General features: G+C 44.2%; 1 protein-coding gene across 2 annotated transcripts; it reads left to right on the top strand.

Moving 5' to 3' along the window:
* The first annotated feature begins 472 nt into the window (after positions 1-472).
* Positions 473-17,835, top strand: mafgb (v-maf avian musculoaponeurotic fibrosarcoma oncogene homolog Gb). Of its 2 annotated transcripts, none has more exons than XM_083765213.1 (3): positions 473-575; positions 17,032-17,097; positions 17,358-17,835. In XM_083765213.1, the coding sequence occupies exons 2-3, from the start codon at positions 17,062-17,064 to the stop codon at positions 17,829-17,831; spliced, it is 510 nt and encodes a 169-aa protein (XP_083621339.1). In that variant the 5' UTR covers positions 473-575; positions 17,032-17,061; the 3' UTR covers positions 17,832-17,835. The 2 variants fall into 2 exon arrangements, with proteins under 2 accessions (XP_083621339.1, XP_083621340.1); XM_083765214.1 differs by lacking the exon at positions 473-575 and adding an exon at positions 968-1,314.
* The last annotated feature ends 999 nt before the right edge of the window (positions 17,836-18,834 follow it).

The raw sequence follows: 18,834 nt of genomic DNA, 5'->3' as shown, positions 1-18,834 counted from the left end.
GTTCCCCTCCCTATACCTTGAGTTAGTATAAAGCAGGTATGTTTATACTGGAGCCTACTACACACACACACACACACACACACACACACACACACACACACACACACACACACGGTACAATGCAGGTAACTAGTCTCAGTAGCCTTAACTGAAATGGCCAGTTCTGACATAAGGAAAATAACACAAGGCCGGGGTATAGTATGGTAGCCCTTGGGCACACTTTACAAAATGCCTATAGTGAATTAGTCATTGTTACCTACCTGCAATAAACAACCTATTACAATGTAGTCATTTGTAGTGTCTCGTAATATAGGCCTACGAGTCGTATATTAGCCTATCTCTTTAAATGCTTGTCGCGTAGATCCTTCATGAATGAAACCATGTGATCCAAACATCATCTGACGTCTGGCGCTTCCTACCATAGACTAAAACAAGCGAGGAAGGGGTGGATAGATCCGCGATCTGCAAGAAGGTGTGAACACCAACTGTCGCTCTGAGCGCCGGCTCGGCATTCAGCGGTAAATCAAAACCTTTGGCGGTGCGGTGGGCGCAGGAACCATCTCACTTTTGGTCGGGTAAGTTTGTACGGTTTAGTTAGTACTTGCAGTATAAATAAATCATTGCTGATCTGCTCTATATGAAATGCTGGATATAGATATATATTGTTTTGCTGACTGTGCACGCCACCACTGCCTGCCACGCCGCTGTCGCCGTCTCCCGTCCCGGTGCGGTGTGTGCGTGCGTGCCACTGCGTGGTGGTGGTGCCGTGCTGCTGTTATGTTATGCTGACTGGATCACAGCCCAAAACGAGCGACATCATACCAATGAGGCGCTGTTTAAAGGGCTAGCCTCCCCTGCTGAATCATCACCTTTGGGCAATTTGGGCCGTCAAACACAGCAGGGCAGCCTTGCCTTGCGCTCCAGCGGTCGCTGCTATCGCCACGCCGACCGACCGACCAACCGGAGCTTTCAGAATCATAGTAGACAGTATTGCCCGTAGACAAAGAGGGCGGCCGCTGTGTACACTTTCACTATAGTGTCCACTGTGCAGGCACAGTGCAGGCATGTCGGAATTGATCGGGGTAGAGTTTGAGGAGGACAAGTAGGTAGAGGTATGGAAAGAGTTGGGGATTCCCCAATTTTGAGTGTCTGTGTCAGACTCGATCATGTTATGTAGACAGGTGAAAGCAGTTTGGGAGCTGTTGAGAGACGTGAACCGGAGCGAAGATAATTGACCCGACTACTGTACTGGACAGTGGAGTGGACACAGCGAGCAGTTTGCACATTGATTATAATCTGTTGCTTCGTTCTGAGGTAAGGTGGCTATAATAGCTTGACTATCTAGTCAGCTGTTCGCAGATGTACTAATTAATGAAAATATAGTTTCCATATTTACTCACTCATGCATTTACTCCCCCTCCACCTGCTTTACTACTCGCATGTGGCATAATCAAACCCCTTAACGCAGCAACAAAAATAAACAGACCCCCTGACATTATCGCCTCTTTGCGTAACTAAAGCTGGCAAAGTGTCAAATATTTGCCATATGAGCCAAGAGGGTATAGGGTACAACTGTGGCAATACTATATTTATTTAGTATTGCCATTTAATGAAATTACACAATTTGCTTTGTGGCCTTCAATTGTCTCGTGGATTAATGGTCTGCATGACGTAAAGCCTGTTTTATTATATTTCCTCAGAGTCAGTCTGACTGGCCATAATAAGAGATGCTGATTCATCACAACGTTGTAGCCTATCTGAACGTTTGCGCGAGCAGAGCGGAGGCATGAGGGGAGCCATGGCAACATGAAGTTACACTGACATTGGTGGCACATTGAATTAAATTAAATGTATTCCCAATATTCCAGGTTTATTATTATTATTGCAGATTTAGCAGTTTTATCGCTGCCTGTCGAATTCGCTTGCTTTATTACGCGCAGCGCGTGCATGATTGGAAGGTCACCAAAATACTGGGGTTTGGTATAGGCAATTAGCCTGCCTATGTGTTACATTCACGTAGGATGCTGCATAATGATATGCTGTTTCATATGCTAAATTCCTAATTGCTATTATTGTTGATAACGGTGAGATTGGTTCTTGCTGTGTAATTTCAAATCAAGTAAATTACCTTGCCGAGATCGAGTTCTCGCGCTGGAGTCTCATGATTCGATAGGTTACTAAATTCGCTACAACAATATGGCACTGGCGGACAAAGGTCTGGGCGCGAGCGAATGAGATCTGTTTATTAGGCTAGTCTTTGAAATAAATATATGCTTGTAGCCTATGTATAATGTGACGGGTCCTATCATAGGACTAAGGACCCGTATACACAGGACTTCTCTCTGTGTGTGTGTGTGTGTGTGTGTGTGTGTGTGTGTGTGGACACGACTGTTTCAGCTGGACATTTAATTGCTTTTAGGGGAGCTTTTGTTATTTTGGTGAACACGTGAAATAAAGGTGGTAAAATGTCAGTTGAACAGCCTATTGCTGCTTGGTCTGCTTTTGGCTTAATTAGTCACCACCACTAGGACAATGAAAGTGATATTCCTGGCTGTTAAGGTGGCTAGGCGCACACACACACACACACACGCACACGCACACGCACACGCACACGCACACACACACTGACACACACACACCAGGCACCTTGGCTGGTACCTTGGCAGTGCCGCGGGTTCGACTCCCGATCCCGACGGCCCTTTACTGCATGTCTTCCCCCCATCTCTCTCCCCATTTCCTGTCAGCCTATACTGTCTGTCCCTCCATAAAAAAGGCGAAAGCCACAAAAAAAAACATTTCTATATATAGCCTATATATATATATATATATGGCAGTCCCATCAGAATACATTGTATTGTCACTTCCTTAATACATAGCCTACACATAGGTATATACAAGGGAGCAAAATACAGTTTTTCGCAACACATGGTTGGACACATTAAAAAGTAGAGAGACGGCAGACAACATTGGTAAAAAATAATAATTAAAAAAAAGTGCTGATGAATTTAAAGTGCAATACAGTATTATCCATGGCAGTTTCTGTTGAAAGGCCAGTGTTCATGAACTGTGTAGAAAAACCCCCCAAAACTAATACCAAATAGTACCAAAATGAAACGTAAACCTCACAAGGGTATGGTCTATACGCATTGATGCCCTTTAATTGATCTAGCTGAAGGGCCATTATCTTTTGGCTAGTAGCAACCTTGATGAACACCGTACATCTTAAACACTGAAGAGTAATAGGGAAGCAATATGGGCTGAAGAGAAACAGAAACTTCACCCTCTAATGACTCCATATCAGCAGCTTTCGTTGGAGTCAGCACTCTACTGAGTGTATCAAAAGTATGTAGTAAGCAAGTTGGCAAGTACTGTAATAGAGGGCCATAATGATGAAACACTTGTATCAGTATTGGAGAGAGGAGTGGCCTCTCTTTGCCTCTCTTCTTTCTCTCCCTCTGTCCCCCTTTTCTACTTCCCTCTCTTTCATACACACAAATGCTTTCACCATTTCCCCCCCTAGCACACCCATATAGACTACTTTTCCCATCAACTCCTCAAATGTTGTGCAATGCACACACACAGTCACATGTGCGCACTCACACACACACACACACACACACACACACATACACACACCCACACCAGCACACAACCTAGGGGCTAAGCTTTTTTTATACATGGTATCAGTATTTAATCAGTGCTTGAAGTGCATTTCTCTGTCAAGTACTTCCCCATCCCTCCCTGGTGTTCACGGTAATTGAACGCTGACCAATGCTTATGTGTGCAACTTTGCTGATGGTGGCAGTGCAGCGAGGCGCAGAGCGAGGGATGAAGGAAGAGGGAGAAGAATGAGAGATGGGATTTGTGGAGAGATTGAGAACAAGGACCCTTTTGTCTTCAAGGCATTCCCCCCAAAAATGCTGAGGCAAAGCAAATGCTCTTACGCTTGACAGATGGCGTTTTCACTTGTTACTTACCACAGCTACTTTCTTTGCATTGGTGTGTGTGTGTGCGTGCGCACGTGTGTGTGTGTGTGTGCATGCACATGAGAGAACGAAGAGAGAGAGAGAGAGAGCAAGTGTTATAGAACACACCTGCAAGATGCTAAGATCTAGAGGGGAGTAGACCTAGGATGTACTAGTTTGTATGTCCTATAATATGTCCTATAAGATCTAGAGGGGAGTAGACCTAGGATGTACTAGTTTGTATGTCCTATAATATTCAGTAAGCGTGTGTGTGTGTGTGTGTGTGTGTGTGTGTGTGTGTGTGTGTGTGTGTGTGTGTGTGTGTGTGTGTGTGTGTGTGTGTGTGTGTGTGTGTGTGTGTGTGTGTGTGTGTGTGTGTGTGTGTGTGTGTGTGTGTGTGTGTGTGTGCGCTCGCATTGCATGTGGCTGGCGTCTGGGAAATGATTTTACAATCTCCCTTACTTGGAAAATGTTGCAGTTGCCACATGAGACAGTTGGTCCAGTTGGTGCTTGCTGTGAGCAATACATATTGCATTACCCTCTTCTTCAGCATCAATGAAATAAAACATGATTATTGTGTGTGTGTGTGTGTGTGTGTGTGTGTGTGTGTGTGTGTAGTAATGAGTACTTATGTGCACCTACAATGTGATGAAACAGTATGCAAGAGCTCCACTAGGTATGTCAGATGATGATGAATCGGACAGGAGCTATTAAACCAAGAGGCGTTTGCGCCGATGAAACGAAGGGCTACACTGATGCAAGTACTATCAATTAGTTATTTCGGTTAATGTTTTATTTTCCATCGTGCTGTCTTTCCTATAGGCTTGTGATAGAGATTCTTTAAGTGCCCTGTGTGTGTATGCTCACCATCTTGTTTACAACTTGGAGATGTGTTTCAGAGACGTCTGTTGGGTTAACAAATGTCTCTGCAGAAATGTAAAAGCTTGGAGGGAGAGGGAGAAAGTGAGGAGTGAGGCTGACAGAAGGGAGGCTAGACAAAAAGCATAAAGGAAATTCAGGTAAAGGAGTAAGAGAGGGAAAATGGGGAAATCAGAAGAGGGAGAGAGTGGGGTAGATCAATATTTGAGTGTTTTTTTTTCTACAGTAATGATGAAATATGGTGTAAGCAGATCCGGTGCATAATCACTGCTGTGCTCCACTGTTCTTCTGCTTCCTTGTGTCTTTGACATGGTGGTCGCAGAGGGAACTCTGTGTGTGTGTGCGTGTGTGTGTGTGTGTGTGTGTGTGTGTGTGTGTGTGGGAGGGGTGGGGGGGATGCACAGTACATGCTTGGCTGTGTCTATAGTATGTGTGTGCGCATCTTTGTATCTGTGTACACATGTGGTCCCACATACAGTATGCTCCTTATTGACAAGATAATGAACAAAAATAGCCTACAAAGAGATCCCATTACAGTATAGCAATATTGCATCGTCATCAATAATGCAATTGACAGCGACTCTTAGTTTTATGCTAAGTTGCTCAAATTACTTTTAGGGGCTAACTTTGTCTTACTATGTTTCTCGTGGTATTTTGCTTCACACGGTTAACATGATCTCCATGCTTCTTTGCCATATCGATAGCCTCTCTTTTTGATCACCAGGCATGATGTCAAGCTCTCATATTTGGCCCCTCAGGACTCATCCAGCATACAAAAGTTTATTTGTGTTCTTTTTGAGAAGGCTTGAGTGTAGTAGAGGAGAGTACAGCACATGTAAGAGGACACTACCACATCACACACACACACACACACACACACACACACACACACACACACACACACACACACACACACACACACACACACACACACACACACACACACACACACACACACACACACACACACACACACACACACACACACATACAATACATAAGCCCCAATAGCAATGCTTTGTTTTTACATGATGTCTTGGGATACTAAGAGCGGGTTGTAGCTATAGATAAGCAAAGCTTCGGTAACCAGAGTATCCACGCCAGGGTTTGTCTTCCAGTTGCATCATCTTTATGTGCCAACTTGCCGCAGTTTTTAACTGCAGTGAGACGATCCGAGACTTGTGGTATGAATTTCCAGACCAGGAATCGCACACACCAAATATTACCTGTATTTGCAAAACGGATCCCATATTGCAGTGGTTCCCAAACGTTTTAGGTTTGCCCGGGACCCAAACTAGTGAAAATAGGAGATCTACAAGCTCACAATGCATCGGTTCGAGCCGCGTTGTGAGCTTGTAGATTGGCTATTTTCACTACTTCTTAAACATTTGTTTTCTAATTCATGGTATTGTAATGATTTTGTCTTTTATTATCTTCGTGAAATTACTGAAAAACATTCATTGAATTTGTCATTCTTGGCCAAGTACTTATTTGACTTATTTTTCACAAATAGCCTCCAGGCCAAAGACGTTTTTTACTTCTTTTTAAAGGGGCTTAAATTTATAACATTATAATCATGATTTAAGACAAATCTTCCAACTCTCGTTGGAAGATTTGTCTATATTGGCCTATATTGGCCTGTGCTGAACTATTGATACTGCCATTTAGCGGGAATCATTTTTGGAAGAAATTAAGAAATAATAATAATTAAAAACAAAATCTAGGAAACAAAAAATAAAGGGACCCATTAACATTTGTCCGCAACCCACAAATGGGTCTCGACCTACTGCTTGGGAAACAGTGCCATATCCAACCATAAGTCTTCAAGGTGTCCCCGGGCCGGAGCAGAGCTGGAGATTATTGTTTGGCCCTTGTGTGTCTGTCTGTGTTTCCGAAGCTAATCTTGCAAACTACAAGAGCAATCAGTGCCAAATGTCTGGACCATATTGAAAAGTTAAACCGTATGCCAGAAACACTGGCATACACTGGTTCCTGCAGCCTCCACTGGTCCTCCTGACGGCTGCAACCCATGACTTGCATCAGTGACTTGCAACACACACACATACACATACACATACACACATAGTACACACACACACACACACACACACACACACACACACACACACACACACACACACAGAGACACCTACTACGCTTGTGTGTGCACCCCACATAAAAAGATAGACATATTGTAATCATTACAGTGTAATGTACAGTATGTAACACATGTGTTCCCGCATATAAACAGAGTGAGATACAGTGACACCGCAGCTATGACTTGTGCATGACGTGTGCATGTGCTTGCGCAAATGCGCACTCGACAGTTAAGTTCAGTTTTTTGGTTTGACACACTATAGGGGTGACTAGGCACATAATCCCTGCCAATATCACTTCATGGGATACATCACTGAGGATACGTCCCAGGTCCATCCATGCAATGTATTTTTGTTTTAGTTATTCTATTTATGGTGACTCATAGGAATAGACTACGTGAAAACCAGGAATAGTCTGGTGACCACCGGAGAGACGGGTGGCAGCCGGAATGTAGACGGCACAGCCTGTGTCTTCCGTGAGGAAGAAGCCCAACAACCCACGGTGAGGCCTTTAGGAGGGCCATTCACGCCGCAAGTGGAGTCTGCGGCATCACCATGGGCCAGATGGAGCCTGCAGAACCATTGCGCCTCGAGAATCCACCACTCCTGAATGAAGTGCCTGGTGCTGGGAGTCTGGTGCAACGCACAGGGGCTGGACCTGGTGAGAGCAGGAGTGGACCTGGTGAGCCGTAGGAGGGGCTGGACAGGAGTCAACCCACAGAGCCTAGTCCTTCCACACGCCAGATTGATGCGATCCTCCCGCATACCCAGTCAAGGCAGAGTAGTTCAGGAGGAGCGGATTGTGTAGCCCTGGTTTTTCCCTAATGGGTCTGATCGAGGGTAGCTACTGGGACGTAAGTCGGGACTTGATCACCCCGGCTGGGTCACCTGAGTGAGGGGTATGATGTTGGGAGAGCCGAAACCCAGATGACCGTGGGATACATCACTTGCTAATGGCATGCCACCATTAGCAAGTACCTTGTATCTAGAAATCCAGAGGCCCTTTTAGTCGATCAGATTTGGATTTAGGCTGTTAGAGACATAATTTGATTAACCATTCCTATATCTCTCTCTTACTGATACAATGTTTGCTCTTTGCTGAGTTATTTCTACTCTCACAGATTAGATATCAAATCCCAATGCTGTTTTTTGGTTCGTCCAAAAACTGTGGATGTCCAAAAAATATGGACGAAGGCACCCATTGGTTTCTACAAATCCGTTTTGAAACCTCTAGTTCAGAAAATTCAAATCCACCATCTTTGATTTCCAGTTGCGAATGCAACCGTAAAATGAATGCGGGTGGGAAGAGGAGCGACCCGTTATAATCTATTTTACGCATGTCAGATCTCTGATTGTCTGGTCACACACATCAGTATTGATGTGTGCACTATACTCGTGTGAATGCGCGTGCATGAGTCACATAGCCAGTCATGCTATATATACCTACTATGAGTCACAGGAACTGTGCCTCCATAAAGAATAAAGATTGTCACCACCTGGAATATCTCCATGCCACTGACCACCGGTTACCATGGCATACAGACTGGTACCAGCCTACACATCACTAAACTCACTCTCGCTTCTCCATGGTATCTCCAGACTACAATACAAGGCCTGTCTATGGTTTCCTTTTTAATATGCACAAAATATGATGTCACTGCTTCGTTCTGGGCGAATAGATTGGTTACAAAAGTAGGACTTTTAATGTAACTTTAATCATTATTCCTCGTAGAGTCATCCTATATGCTCGCCTAATGGCACAACTAGATGCTGAGAGCAAGTCAGTTTTTGTTTGTTTCTCTACCTTTATTTTTTTTGCTGACCTGGGATGTACTAAGTCTAGGGGAAATAAACGACATGCTAGCTTAACTTATCACCGTCTCCCTTGCAGCTCTTTGTGTTCTCTCTCTCTCGCTCTCTCTCTCTCCCTCTCTCACACACACACACACACACACACACACACACACACACACACACACACACACACACACACACCTACAGAGAGAGAGAGAGAGGTGGTGGGGGGAAACCAAATTAACCTACAAGGTTTCTCTTCACTCAAAAAAGCCCTTACGAAATACAAAAAAGAAAAAGAAAAAAAAGAAGGAGCCAGCGCTCAATTGCCTGACGATGCTGTTTTTTTTTGCTTGTGTTGGGAAATTTGTCATCACACTTCGACTTACTACCTGGAATGGGAAAAACGTGTCGACGCCAGGACTTTTTCTGTTCTTTAATAACACACACAAACACTGTCATGTGCGCACTGAAACGATACACACAATAGATTTTTTTGTTACCCTGAGAAGAAATGTCTGAAGTGATAGTTTCTTTCTCCAAATTCTCTGCGCTCTCTCTTTTCTCTCTCTTGTTCTCTCTCTGTCTCTCTGTGTGTTTGTGTCTGTTAGCATGCTTATTTTACGCTCTGTGTACCTTCTAGTTAATAGCTTCCTACTCTCTCTCCACATGGAAAACTACAAACTCCTGCCTCCTCTTCTTTTACTTCCTACACTTTATATCAGTATCTCCCTCCCTTGATTTTCACACCCCTCTTTGATTGATTGATTGATTGATTTATTAACAGTTTTCAGAATTACAGTACATTTCAAGTGCAACTCAATACAAAAAACTGTTAACAAGCATTACACTTGTTTACAATACGGCATTTAGAGACGTACGAATATACACAACTACTGTATATAGTCAAAAATAAATCATCATAGGAGGTAAAAAGGGAAAAGAAATATATACAGTGAGGGGAAACAGAGGTGGGTGGGGGATTCAGATTTTACGGGGGCTGTTTCGAATTGCAGCCGTCCGTAGGTGCCCTTTGAGAGCAGTTTTGAAGGAGTCAAGGGATTTGCATGTCTTAATGACTGTTGGTAGGGAGTTCCACATTTTGGTGGCATAGGAGCGAATTTTTTTTTTCTTTTTTTTCAAACGTTTTTTTTTTTTTTTTTTTACACCAAATAATAATAAATGATCAAACACGAGTATAACATACGAATCAATGAAAACAAAAAAACAGAAGAAACAAAAAACATACCAAAAAAATTAATTTAATCCCTTGTTTGTACCGAATCTGGGTTGCACATGGTTTGTTGAACTCCCTCTGGTGTTGTGGGAGTGGACTTCGTTGACATTAAGGAAGTATTTAGACAGGTAAATACTATCTGTCTTTCTTTCTCTCTCATGACTTTTCCCACCCTGTCTCTCTCTCTCTCTCTGTCTCTCTCTCTGTCTGTCTCTCTCTCTTTGTCTGTCTCTCTCTCTCTCTCTCTCTCTCTCTCTCTCACACTCTCATATCTCTGCTGTGAGACTGTGAGGTTATCACTGATCAGATTCCTGATTCTCAATTAGCCACTGCACATGCACATTGCTCACCGTTAATTATTTACCGGCTCCCTTAACACCCCCAGCCCAACGCTGAATCAATGGGCACTGCTGGCTTTATTTTTACGCGGGCAGAGGAGCCAGGAATTGAGCGCTGTAGCGCTTCAAGGTTTAATTCTTTCTGTATTCGTGTCACTACATCTTTCTCTCCCTCTCCGTCATGCTCTATCTTCGTCCTAGCATTTTGTCCTCGCACTCACCGTTTCCTCCCACCCTGTGTCCACATTTCTCTTTGCCCGTCTTGTTTCATTTTCTCCAGTGGTATTACTGCATAGAGGTACTCAGAGGAGCCTTAATTGATAGTGTAACAGGGTATGCAGACGCTGGGCATGTATGGTTACACTGCAAAATATCACAGCTGACCATGGTTATCTTTTGGTGATTTGGATTTTTTTTTTTTTAGTTTTGTGAATCAATGTCACACTGTGCCATACCTAGTACCTACCAAAACACCCGGATAGAGATGGAGTCTAAGGTAGTATCTGCGATGCGCCACTGCTGTTGTATCCTACTAATTGTGCTCATATAGACACTTGACACAAGCCTGTGGTCGTTATGAAGGGCTATCGTGCGTGCGGGGCGTTTGCAAGCTATTAAGTAGGAAGTGTATTTCTAAGAAATTCCTCTCTGTGAGTTGGTAGAGGCGAGAGCAAAGGGTTCTCTCTCAAACGAGATTAATTAGAGCTGTGTCTGGAGCCACACACACACACACACACACACACACACACACACACACACACACACACACACACACACACACACACACACACACACACACACACACACACACACACATAATATTGATGGAAGCATGCTCTGTGTCATCTTTTGGTGACTATAATTTCCTTAAATCTACATGAGTATCTTCTTCTGTGATAAGTGAGTTCACCTATGACCCACACTACTTGACATCACCAGCTCTCTCTCTCTCTCTCTCTCTCTCTCTCTCTCTCTCTCACTACACCCTGAAAAATGCACAGGTTTTATTTAACAAGCAAACAAAAAAGATGGGTCCTAAGTCATCAACACTTTTTCAATGCGGTTGTGGTATAGTCGGCTCTTTCACTCGAATCCGACTTGTCCACAAGTGTGTGTGTGTGTGTGTGTGTGTGTGTGTGTGTGTGTGTGTGTGTGTGTGTGTGTGTGTGTTTGTGCGTGTGCGTGTGCATGTGTGTGCTTGCGTGCAAGAGTGAGGGGGAGCATTTAAAGAGAGAGAGTGAAGAGGGAGTCAGGGAGAGAGAGAGAGTGGCAGCAGTTTTGTTGCATCGGATCAACTCCAGAACTTTTTCTAATTGGAGGTTTTAGCCGTGGCCGTTGCTGAGTTCAGTAGATTTTTTCCCCTTCTACTCCCTCCTTTTCGACCCCAACCACCCCCCCCCCCCTATCCTTCCATCCCTCTATCCCTTCCTTTCTACCCCCCATACCCAACAGCTAAGCTCTTACAAATGTGTTGAGGATGCATTTTCACCCAAACACTCTCCCACCCCCTCATCCTCCTTCACTGCCCCCCCCCCCTCCCTCCCTCTATCCCTCCATTCCTCCTTCCCTCTCTCTCTCCCACCCTTCTTATTGCTCCTCATCAGCCTCCCTCTCCATCCTTCTCTCCCTGCACCTCTGTCCTCTCCTCCTCCTCCTCCTCTCTCACTAGCCTATGTCTTTTTTCTTCTATCCCTCTTTCTCCCCTGTCATTTGCCCCCTCCACACGACTCTGTCTTCCCTCCATACTCAGCGTTTTTCCCTCCGCTGTGGGTGTGATGTCTCCGCCGTAACGCCGCTAATCAGCTCTGGAGACGTCAGCAATTCTTTCAGCCCCCCCCCCCCCCCCCCCCTCACTATATTTTTTCTCTCACACCCCCCTCCTTCCCTTCTTCCTCCTTTTCTATTATTTAATTTTCTCATCTCGCTCTCTCTTTCTCCACTTCTGTATTTCCCACTTCTTCGCTATACCTCACCTCCTCCTTCTCCTCCATGCGTCCTGTCCTGTTGTGTGTGTGTGTGTGTGTGTGTGTGTGTGTGCGCGTGTGTGCGCGTGTCCGTGTGCTTGTGTGTTGTCTCTCCGCTGTAACAGTAAGCAGCTCTGCTCTTGAGTTGTCAGCGTTCTTTCAGTTTGCTCCATAAAAATACAGCCTGCCACAGCAAAAAAAGAGAAAAAAAAGTCTGTTGTAGCAACACAGTGGCTGTGTGGCAGTGACCACACTGTGACGGCCACGCATGGGGTGGCAAGGACACCTTTGGTGAAGCATGCGTCTGTGTATGTATATATGTGCCAGACCCATGATGAATGGACATGCCTTCGCTCAGCAGATGATCCTAAAACCTCGGCGGACTAGCCTGACACTTAAACACGCGGTCTCGGGTCATTGTGTGTACAAACATGTGTACGCACGCACGCACAGTGCAGTGATACTGCTGTGCCGCAATTAACTGAGTGCATTTGTGTTTAGAATGCGTAGCTCTACTGGGAAACAAAGCCCTAATGCTGTGAGTGTTAAAGTGCCATGTTCAATATACTGAGTTATACACGGTCACCTCACCTCACCGCCATGTTCTGCCTATTGATGGATTGGAACCGTTCCAGCATTGTTACTCTCTACCCAGAATAGTGCGTATACCGGTACGCGGTTATACCATGTTTATGTTTGTAACAAAGACAAACATGGTATAAGTGACTAACTCTGACGAAGAGCGCAAGTGATCCAATTAACACTCAGGAGTTTGCAGTGTTGTTCCAGTGTAATTTCCATGACATATTTACATGTTTCTTGTATGCTTCAATTATGTACTCCCATGTTTAATTTAATGACATTTACATTTCATAAAATTTGCACCCCAGGAGGTGCGGGAACGGGTCTGTGCATGTGTTTGTTTTCCTGCATGTTCGTTTGTTTGTTTTCGTGTGGAGATGGGGCATGAGGGGGGATGGGGTGATGCCTGGCAGGAATCCTCCTCTGTCTTTTCCCATCCCCCCCAGCCACCCTCGCTCTTTGAGCGCACCCCCATTCTCAGAAAGGGGTACACTGACTGCGCTCCAGATAGCAATACAGTATAGTAATGAACACATAGTGCTGGGCACTATATAGATTATTTTATCGTTTATTGTCTGTACGTCACATGTTATCCGTATTGTGTTTTTTCATTGCCTTGCGATACACAATGTTGTTGTCTAAACTACATTCATGATGAAAAGCAAACAGTAAGTCTGTTTCTTCAAAACATCTCTTCAAAATAGTCCATTGAAAATGATATGGTATCCCATGACCATGAGGTCCATTATGATGCCTCATCGATGAGATTGATTACAGTATGTGTTATTTGACATGTGAGCACACACTGTGATGTTCGTCAGTATTAGTATATATAAATAATAAATCATATTTTATTAAGGCCATATAATAGAGTTTCTCACATTGCCCAGCCCTAGAAGACATTGATATGGATCTGTGGTACAAGTAGGCATCTTCTTACTAAATGCAAAGTAAGAAAGACTTTTTCTTTTTGTTTTCATTGTAGTTGAACCCTCTCAACAAGCGCTTGAAGAATGGATGTAGGGTTTATTTAGTCATGGGTTGGTTTTGAACTGATGTTTTCTTTGTTTGAGTGGAAATGTTTTGGTTGTGTAAATTGTGATAATTACGAGTTAATAGAGTTTACATAGGTGAGAGTATTAAGAGGATTAAGTTTACACTTCATCCATCTCCTTTTTAAACATTGTTATTGTTTTTTCTGTTTTGTATTTTTTTAAATATTCAAAATAAACAAATAAATTCTTTGATTCATTGTTTCCGCCAGACGGAAGGCGTGGCTGATACTATGAAATTGTGCGCGCACACACACACACTCCCTGGAGGCCAGAGCAGAACCTTTGCCCCACATCGGCCTGTATTTCGTCACCAGGAGGCAGATTTTTGCAATTTCTTTATTTTTATTTGTATGATTACTCCTACAGATTTTTTCCAAACGTCACGCAAATTGGTACACATTATCTCTATAGTCATGCTCCTTCCGCCCAACACTCCCTGCTGACAGCCTAGGTGCCGCCCCAACCTGTAGGAATATGTGCAATGACAATTTTCACCCTCTCCCGAACACGGGCCAATTGTGTTCGTATACAGTAGACGCTCGACAAAGCCGGATGCACCACGGCAGATTGAAACCCACAACCTCCACGGTGGTGGCCAGAGCCAGTTGCACTACTGTACCTCACACTAGGTTCAAACTCATAGTTATAGCTTTAATTACTTTTAAGTTAAGACTTATGCATTACTAAAAGCCATACTAGGCTAAGTTAGAACTTGTGAGGCTGTGAGGTGGTGCAACCTAGAATGTTATGTCTGTGAGCAAGCTGAAGTCAAGTGTCTAGTCGCATCGTAGGATGTTGTTATTAAGAAGATTAGTTCTTGTGGAGTTGTGGGAAGTGACACCATCATATGGAATATAATTTAGACTTTAATGTTGTTTGGGGCTGCGCAGTGTCAGGGAGCTGCCATGTTTTAAAGTACCATAACAATAATAAACTGATGAATAGCCTAGCACTGCTCTTTTCCTTTATCCTTCACTTAATATGCATACATTTGATACATTTGTAGTAAAAGGATGCTGATGTCCTATGTGTTTGGTGTACATAGTGTGTGTGTGTGTGTGTGTGTGTGTGTGTGTGTGTGTGTGTGTGTGTGTGTGTGTGTGTGTGTGTGTGTGTGTGTGTGTGTGCGTGCGTGCGTGCGTGCGTGCGCGCGTGCGTAGCATAGCATCTCGCCCCATTGACTTGTGCTTGTCTTTGATCTAAGGCTATTTATAACTGTAGACATTGTGGCAGGAGACACACACACACACACACACACACACACACACACACACACTCACTCACTGAAAGAGTTGTATAGGGGAGACTGCACGCTAATTAGAAGCAGATACAGAAAGTATCTCCTCATCAGAAGAGGTCAACAAGAAGGCTCTTTCCCTTTTGTCAGTTAGCAAAACTTCACTGTTCACTGACAAAAATCTCTGAGTCATGCTAATCATATCATATTCATTCATTTCATATGAAATTTCATATGAAATCTGCTTGAGCCATCTGCTTCACCTAGCTGAAGGACCCCCTCGAAAACAAGGGTTTATCCTTTTAATATAGTTATACTATATATGATATAACTAAGCTCAGATGGTTATGACACTGATATATAGATCAGGTCGGGAGGTGAACTGGTGACCTTATTAATATCACCTCTCTATGGAGGGTGGCTGTAGTTTAGAATATAGTGTTTTGTTGGCTGGGCTCCTCCAATGAAAACAATTGGTTCGCAGCCAGGTGGAAATGTGGGTGGGGATCTGCCACCTCACCAGCAGCAACTCCTACATGTTGGTCTGAGCACCTGTTCAGCAGAGGTGTGGAACTCATTGTGATGCACTGTGAGCTTGTACATCTGCCATCTTCGCCAAGTATAAATTACGAATAACCTTTTCACGGTCCTGTAGCTATTTTTGGGCTAGTCTCTCACAGTTTAAATGGGGGTGTATAGGGAATATGGGGTTAAGAGGGGGTTCAGAAATGGGAGATGAAGAGTGATAAAGGAGAGCAGAAATGTGAGTGGAAGGGGAGGAGAGAGGGGTGAGTGAGATCAGGAATCTGCTGATTCATCATGACTGGTCTCATGATGATCGCTCAGCAGCAGCAGCAACAATAGTTGTCCTTCATCTAACGCGTGCACGCTCACTGTCGCACGCACGCACGCACACACACACACACACACACACACACACACACACACACACACACACACACACACACACACACACACACACACACGCACACACACACACAGACACACAAACACACTGATCTTAGCGATGAGAGTGAGACCAACAAGCAACATAAAGCATCCCATTGTGGAGTCTGCAGTGAAGATGCTCATCGGTAGGCTCGAAGTACTATATATTTTGCACTCTTCTTTGTTGACTTGTGATTAATTTTATTTCGTAGCCTCTCTTGTTTACTACTCGGTGGCAGGCATGCCTGCATATGGTTATGACATCTATAGTTTTATTTGATTAGAATGTAATAGAATAAAATAATGTGTGAGCGTGTTATGACTGTTAACAGTTGGTTTTCCCCTGGATTCCTTCCCTCTATTTCTACCACTTCCTCTTTTTCGGACTCACTGCTCTCCTATTGGTTGCGAGCCAACCAATAAGAGCTCTAGATATAATATTAAGCTAGTGGGCACTGTCAGCCTAACCACAAGGAAACAGGAAGTCAGAGACATTCTTAGAAAAGGTGTGTTTGCCTCACTTTCAGCCTTACGGAAGTTACACGTACTGCAGGATACATTGCAACATGATTATGTGAAACTGTGCTACTCGATAACTCCATGCAATGATGTGTATATCAGTCCTGGAAGGTGTCTGCCCACAGAGACCAAAGGTGACTTAACCACATGAACTCTAGCATCCCTATTCTGAGGCAAATATTTTGCGAAAATGGCCAATCTACAAGCTCACGACTCGGTGTGAGCTATTTTTGGCAAAGATATTTAGTGTAGAGGCAAAACAGGAGGGAGCATAGGATAGACCCTTTGTTGACTCCTGTCAACTAAGTATGTGGGGTTTAACTGGTTATAAAATGTTGTCTTCTGTTCAGACTTTTCAGCAAAAACTTGTCTTGCTGTCTGGTCAAATAGGCTGACTTGTTTGTTTCTCCTCCAAAGGTCTGTTCAGAAGAGCGAGGCTCTCGTGGCATGACGACCACTAACAAGGGGAATAAAGCCTTGAAGGTAAGAGGTACACTGCATTATTGTACTGTGAACTATCTGAACATATGTCTGATGCTTTAATGGTAATGAAGTCAAACCTTGCAGCCACTCACCGCCTTCACTGTAAGTTTGAACTGTATTCACCCTCACCTGCTATGCCAATGTCCTCTCTCTCTCTCTCTCTCTCTCTCTCTCTCTGTCTCCTTCCTTTCTCTACCCGTCTTTTTTCCTTCAACTCTTACATCCCTCTTTCTCCTCCTCCTCTCCCCTCTTAACCCCAGGTGAAGCGGGAGCCGGGGGAGAATGGCACCAGCCTGACAGACGACGAGCTGGTGACCATGTCAGTGCGGGAGCTCAACCAGCACCTGCGGGGTCTCACCAAGGAGGAGATCTTGCAGCTGAAGCAGCGGCGCCGCACGCTGAAGAACCGCGGCTACGCCGCCAGCTGCCGGGTGAAGCGCGTCACCCAGAAAGAGGAGCTGGAGAAGCAGAAGGCTCAGCTTCAGCAGGAGGTGGACAAGCTCGCCAACGAGAACGCCTCGATGCGCGTGGAGCTGGACGCGCTCAGGTCCAAGTACGAGGCCCTGCAGACCTTCGCCAGGACTGTGGCACGGAGCCCGGCAGTCGGGGTCCGGGCTGCCGGCGGAGGGGTAGGGGTGGCGTCCTCAGTCATCGGGCCGCTCATACCGGGGAAAGTGTCGACGGCAACGAGCGTCATCACGATAGTGAAGTCAAAAACGGATGCGCGGTCTTGAGGGGAGGAGGCAGATGGTTGGAAGTTGGTGGTTGGGCGTGGTGGGGATAGGGGGACGGGGCGCCGTTGCCTCTCTACGTCATCGTCTCTCCTCTATGTGCACTAATCTACAAAAGAGAGAGAGACAGGTGCAAGCTAATCAACCCCTCCTCAGCCATGTTGGCTGAGACCTGTCACCTCCCAGTACAGATATAGGAAAGGAAGGAAGTAGAGGAAGCTTCTTAGACTATGACGCAGTCCTTTGGTCAGTGCATGATCATTGAGCACAGGACAAATAGACAGGGTTCCTAGATGTTTTGTTTTCTAGGACTGGATTTATTTTATTTTATTTTAAATGTATATATATATATATATATATATATATATATATATATATAAACAATGCCAAAATTGTCAAGACTACTGGTAGATCTGTATGTAGAAGTAGATGATTAAGTAATTCAACTCTCTCTCCATGTTTGACACACCACTTTAAAAGTGTTAGTTTGTCCAAACCAAGGTGCGGTACACTGAAATCACATGAGAAAAACTATATATGTTCTTTTGGGAGATAATTTGTTATTGATTAGTCATGGAGTCTTGGGATTTTAAGTTACAAATAAGATGTAGGAACCCTGGTTTTATGTTTCCAAAAGGAGAGAGGTTTCAGGTGACACAAATTTCACTGTCTGCAAAGAAGGAAGAAGATTCCTTATAGTGCTCCACCAAGCAAAGAAAAACTGAACATTTTGAGAAAAATACTGTAGGAAAAAATATATCTTACTCAACGGTGGTAACTGTACTGTATTTCTACTGTTTTGTACTGTGTTGTCATTCACATGAGGTCCGAAGTGTATTCTCTGTGTGTGAATTGTTATGTATCAGGAATTCTGTGAAATTCTGTGGTGTGGTTTGTTTTGGTATTGCTATATTTAGTTGTCTTTTTCTACAGTATCTCACCTTTAACTCTTCACCCCCCCCTTCTTTCTCTCTATATTATTTTCAACCCCAACAGACTATTAAAT

Source organism: Protomyctophum parallelum, assembly GCF_964188405.1.
Source record: "Protomyctophum parallelum genome assembly, chromosome: 5".
NCBI classification, from domain to species: domain Eukaryota; kingdom Metazoa; phylum Chordata; class Actinopteri; order Myctophiformes; family Myctophidae; genus Protomyctophum; species Protomyctophum parallelum.
This window is presented reverse-complemented; position numbering and strand designations above follow the sequence as displayed.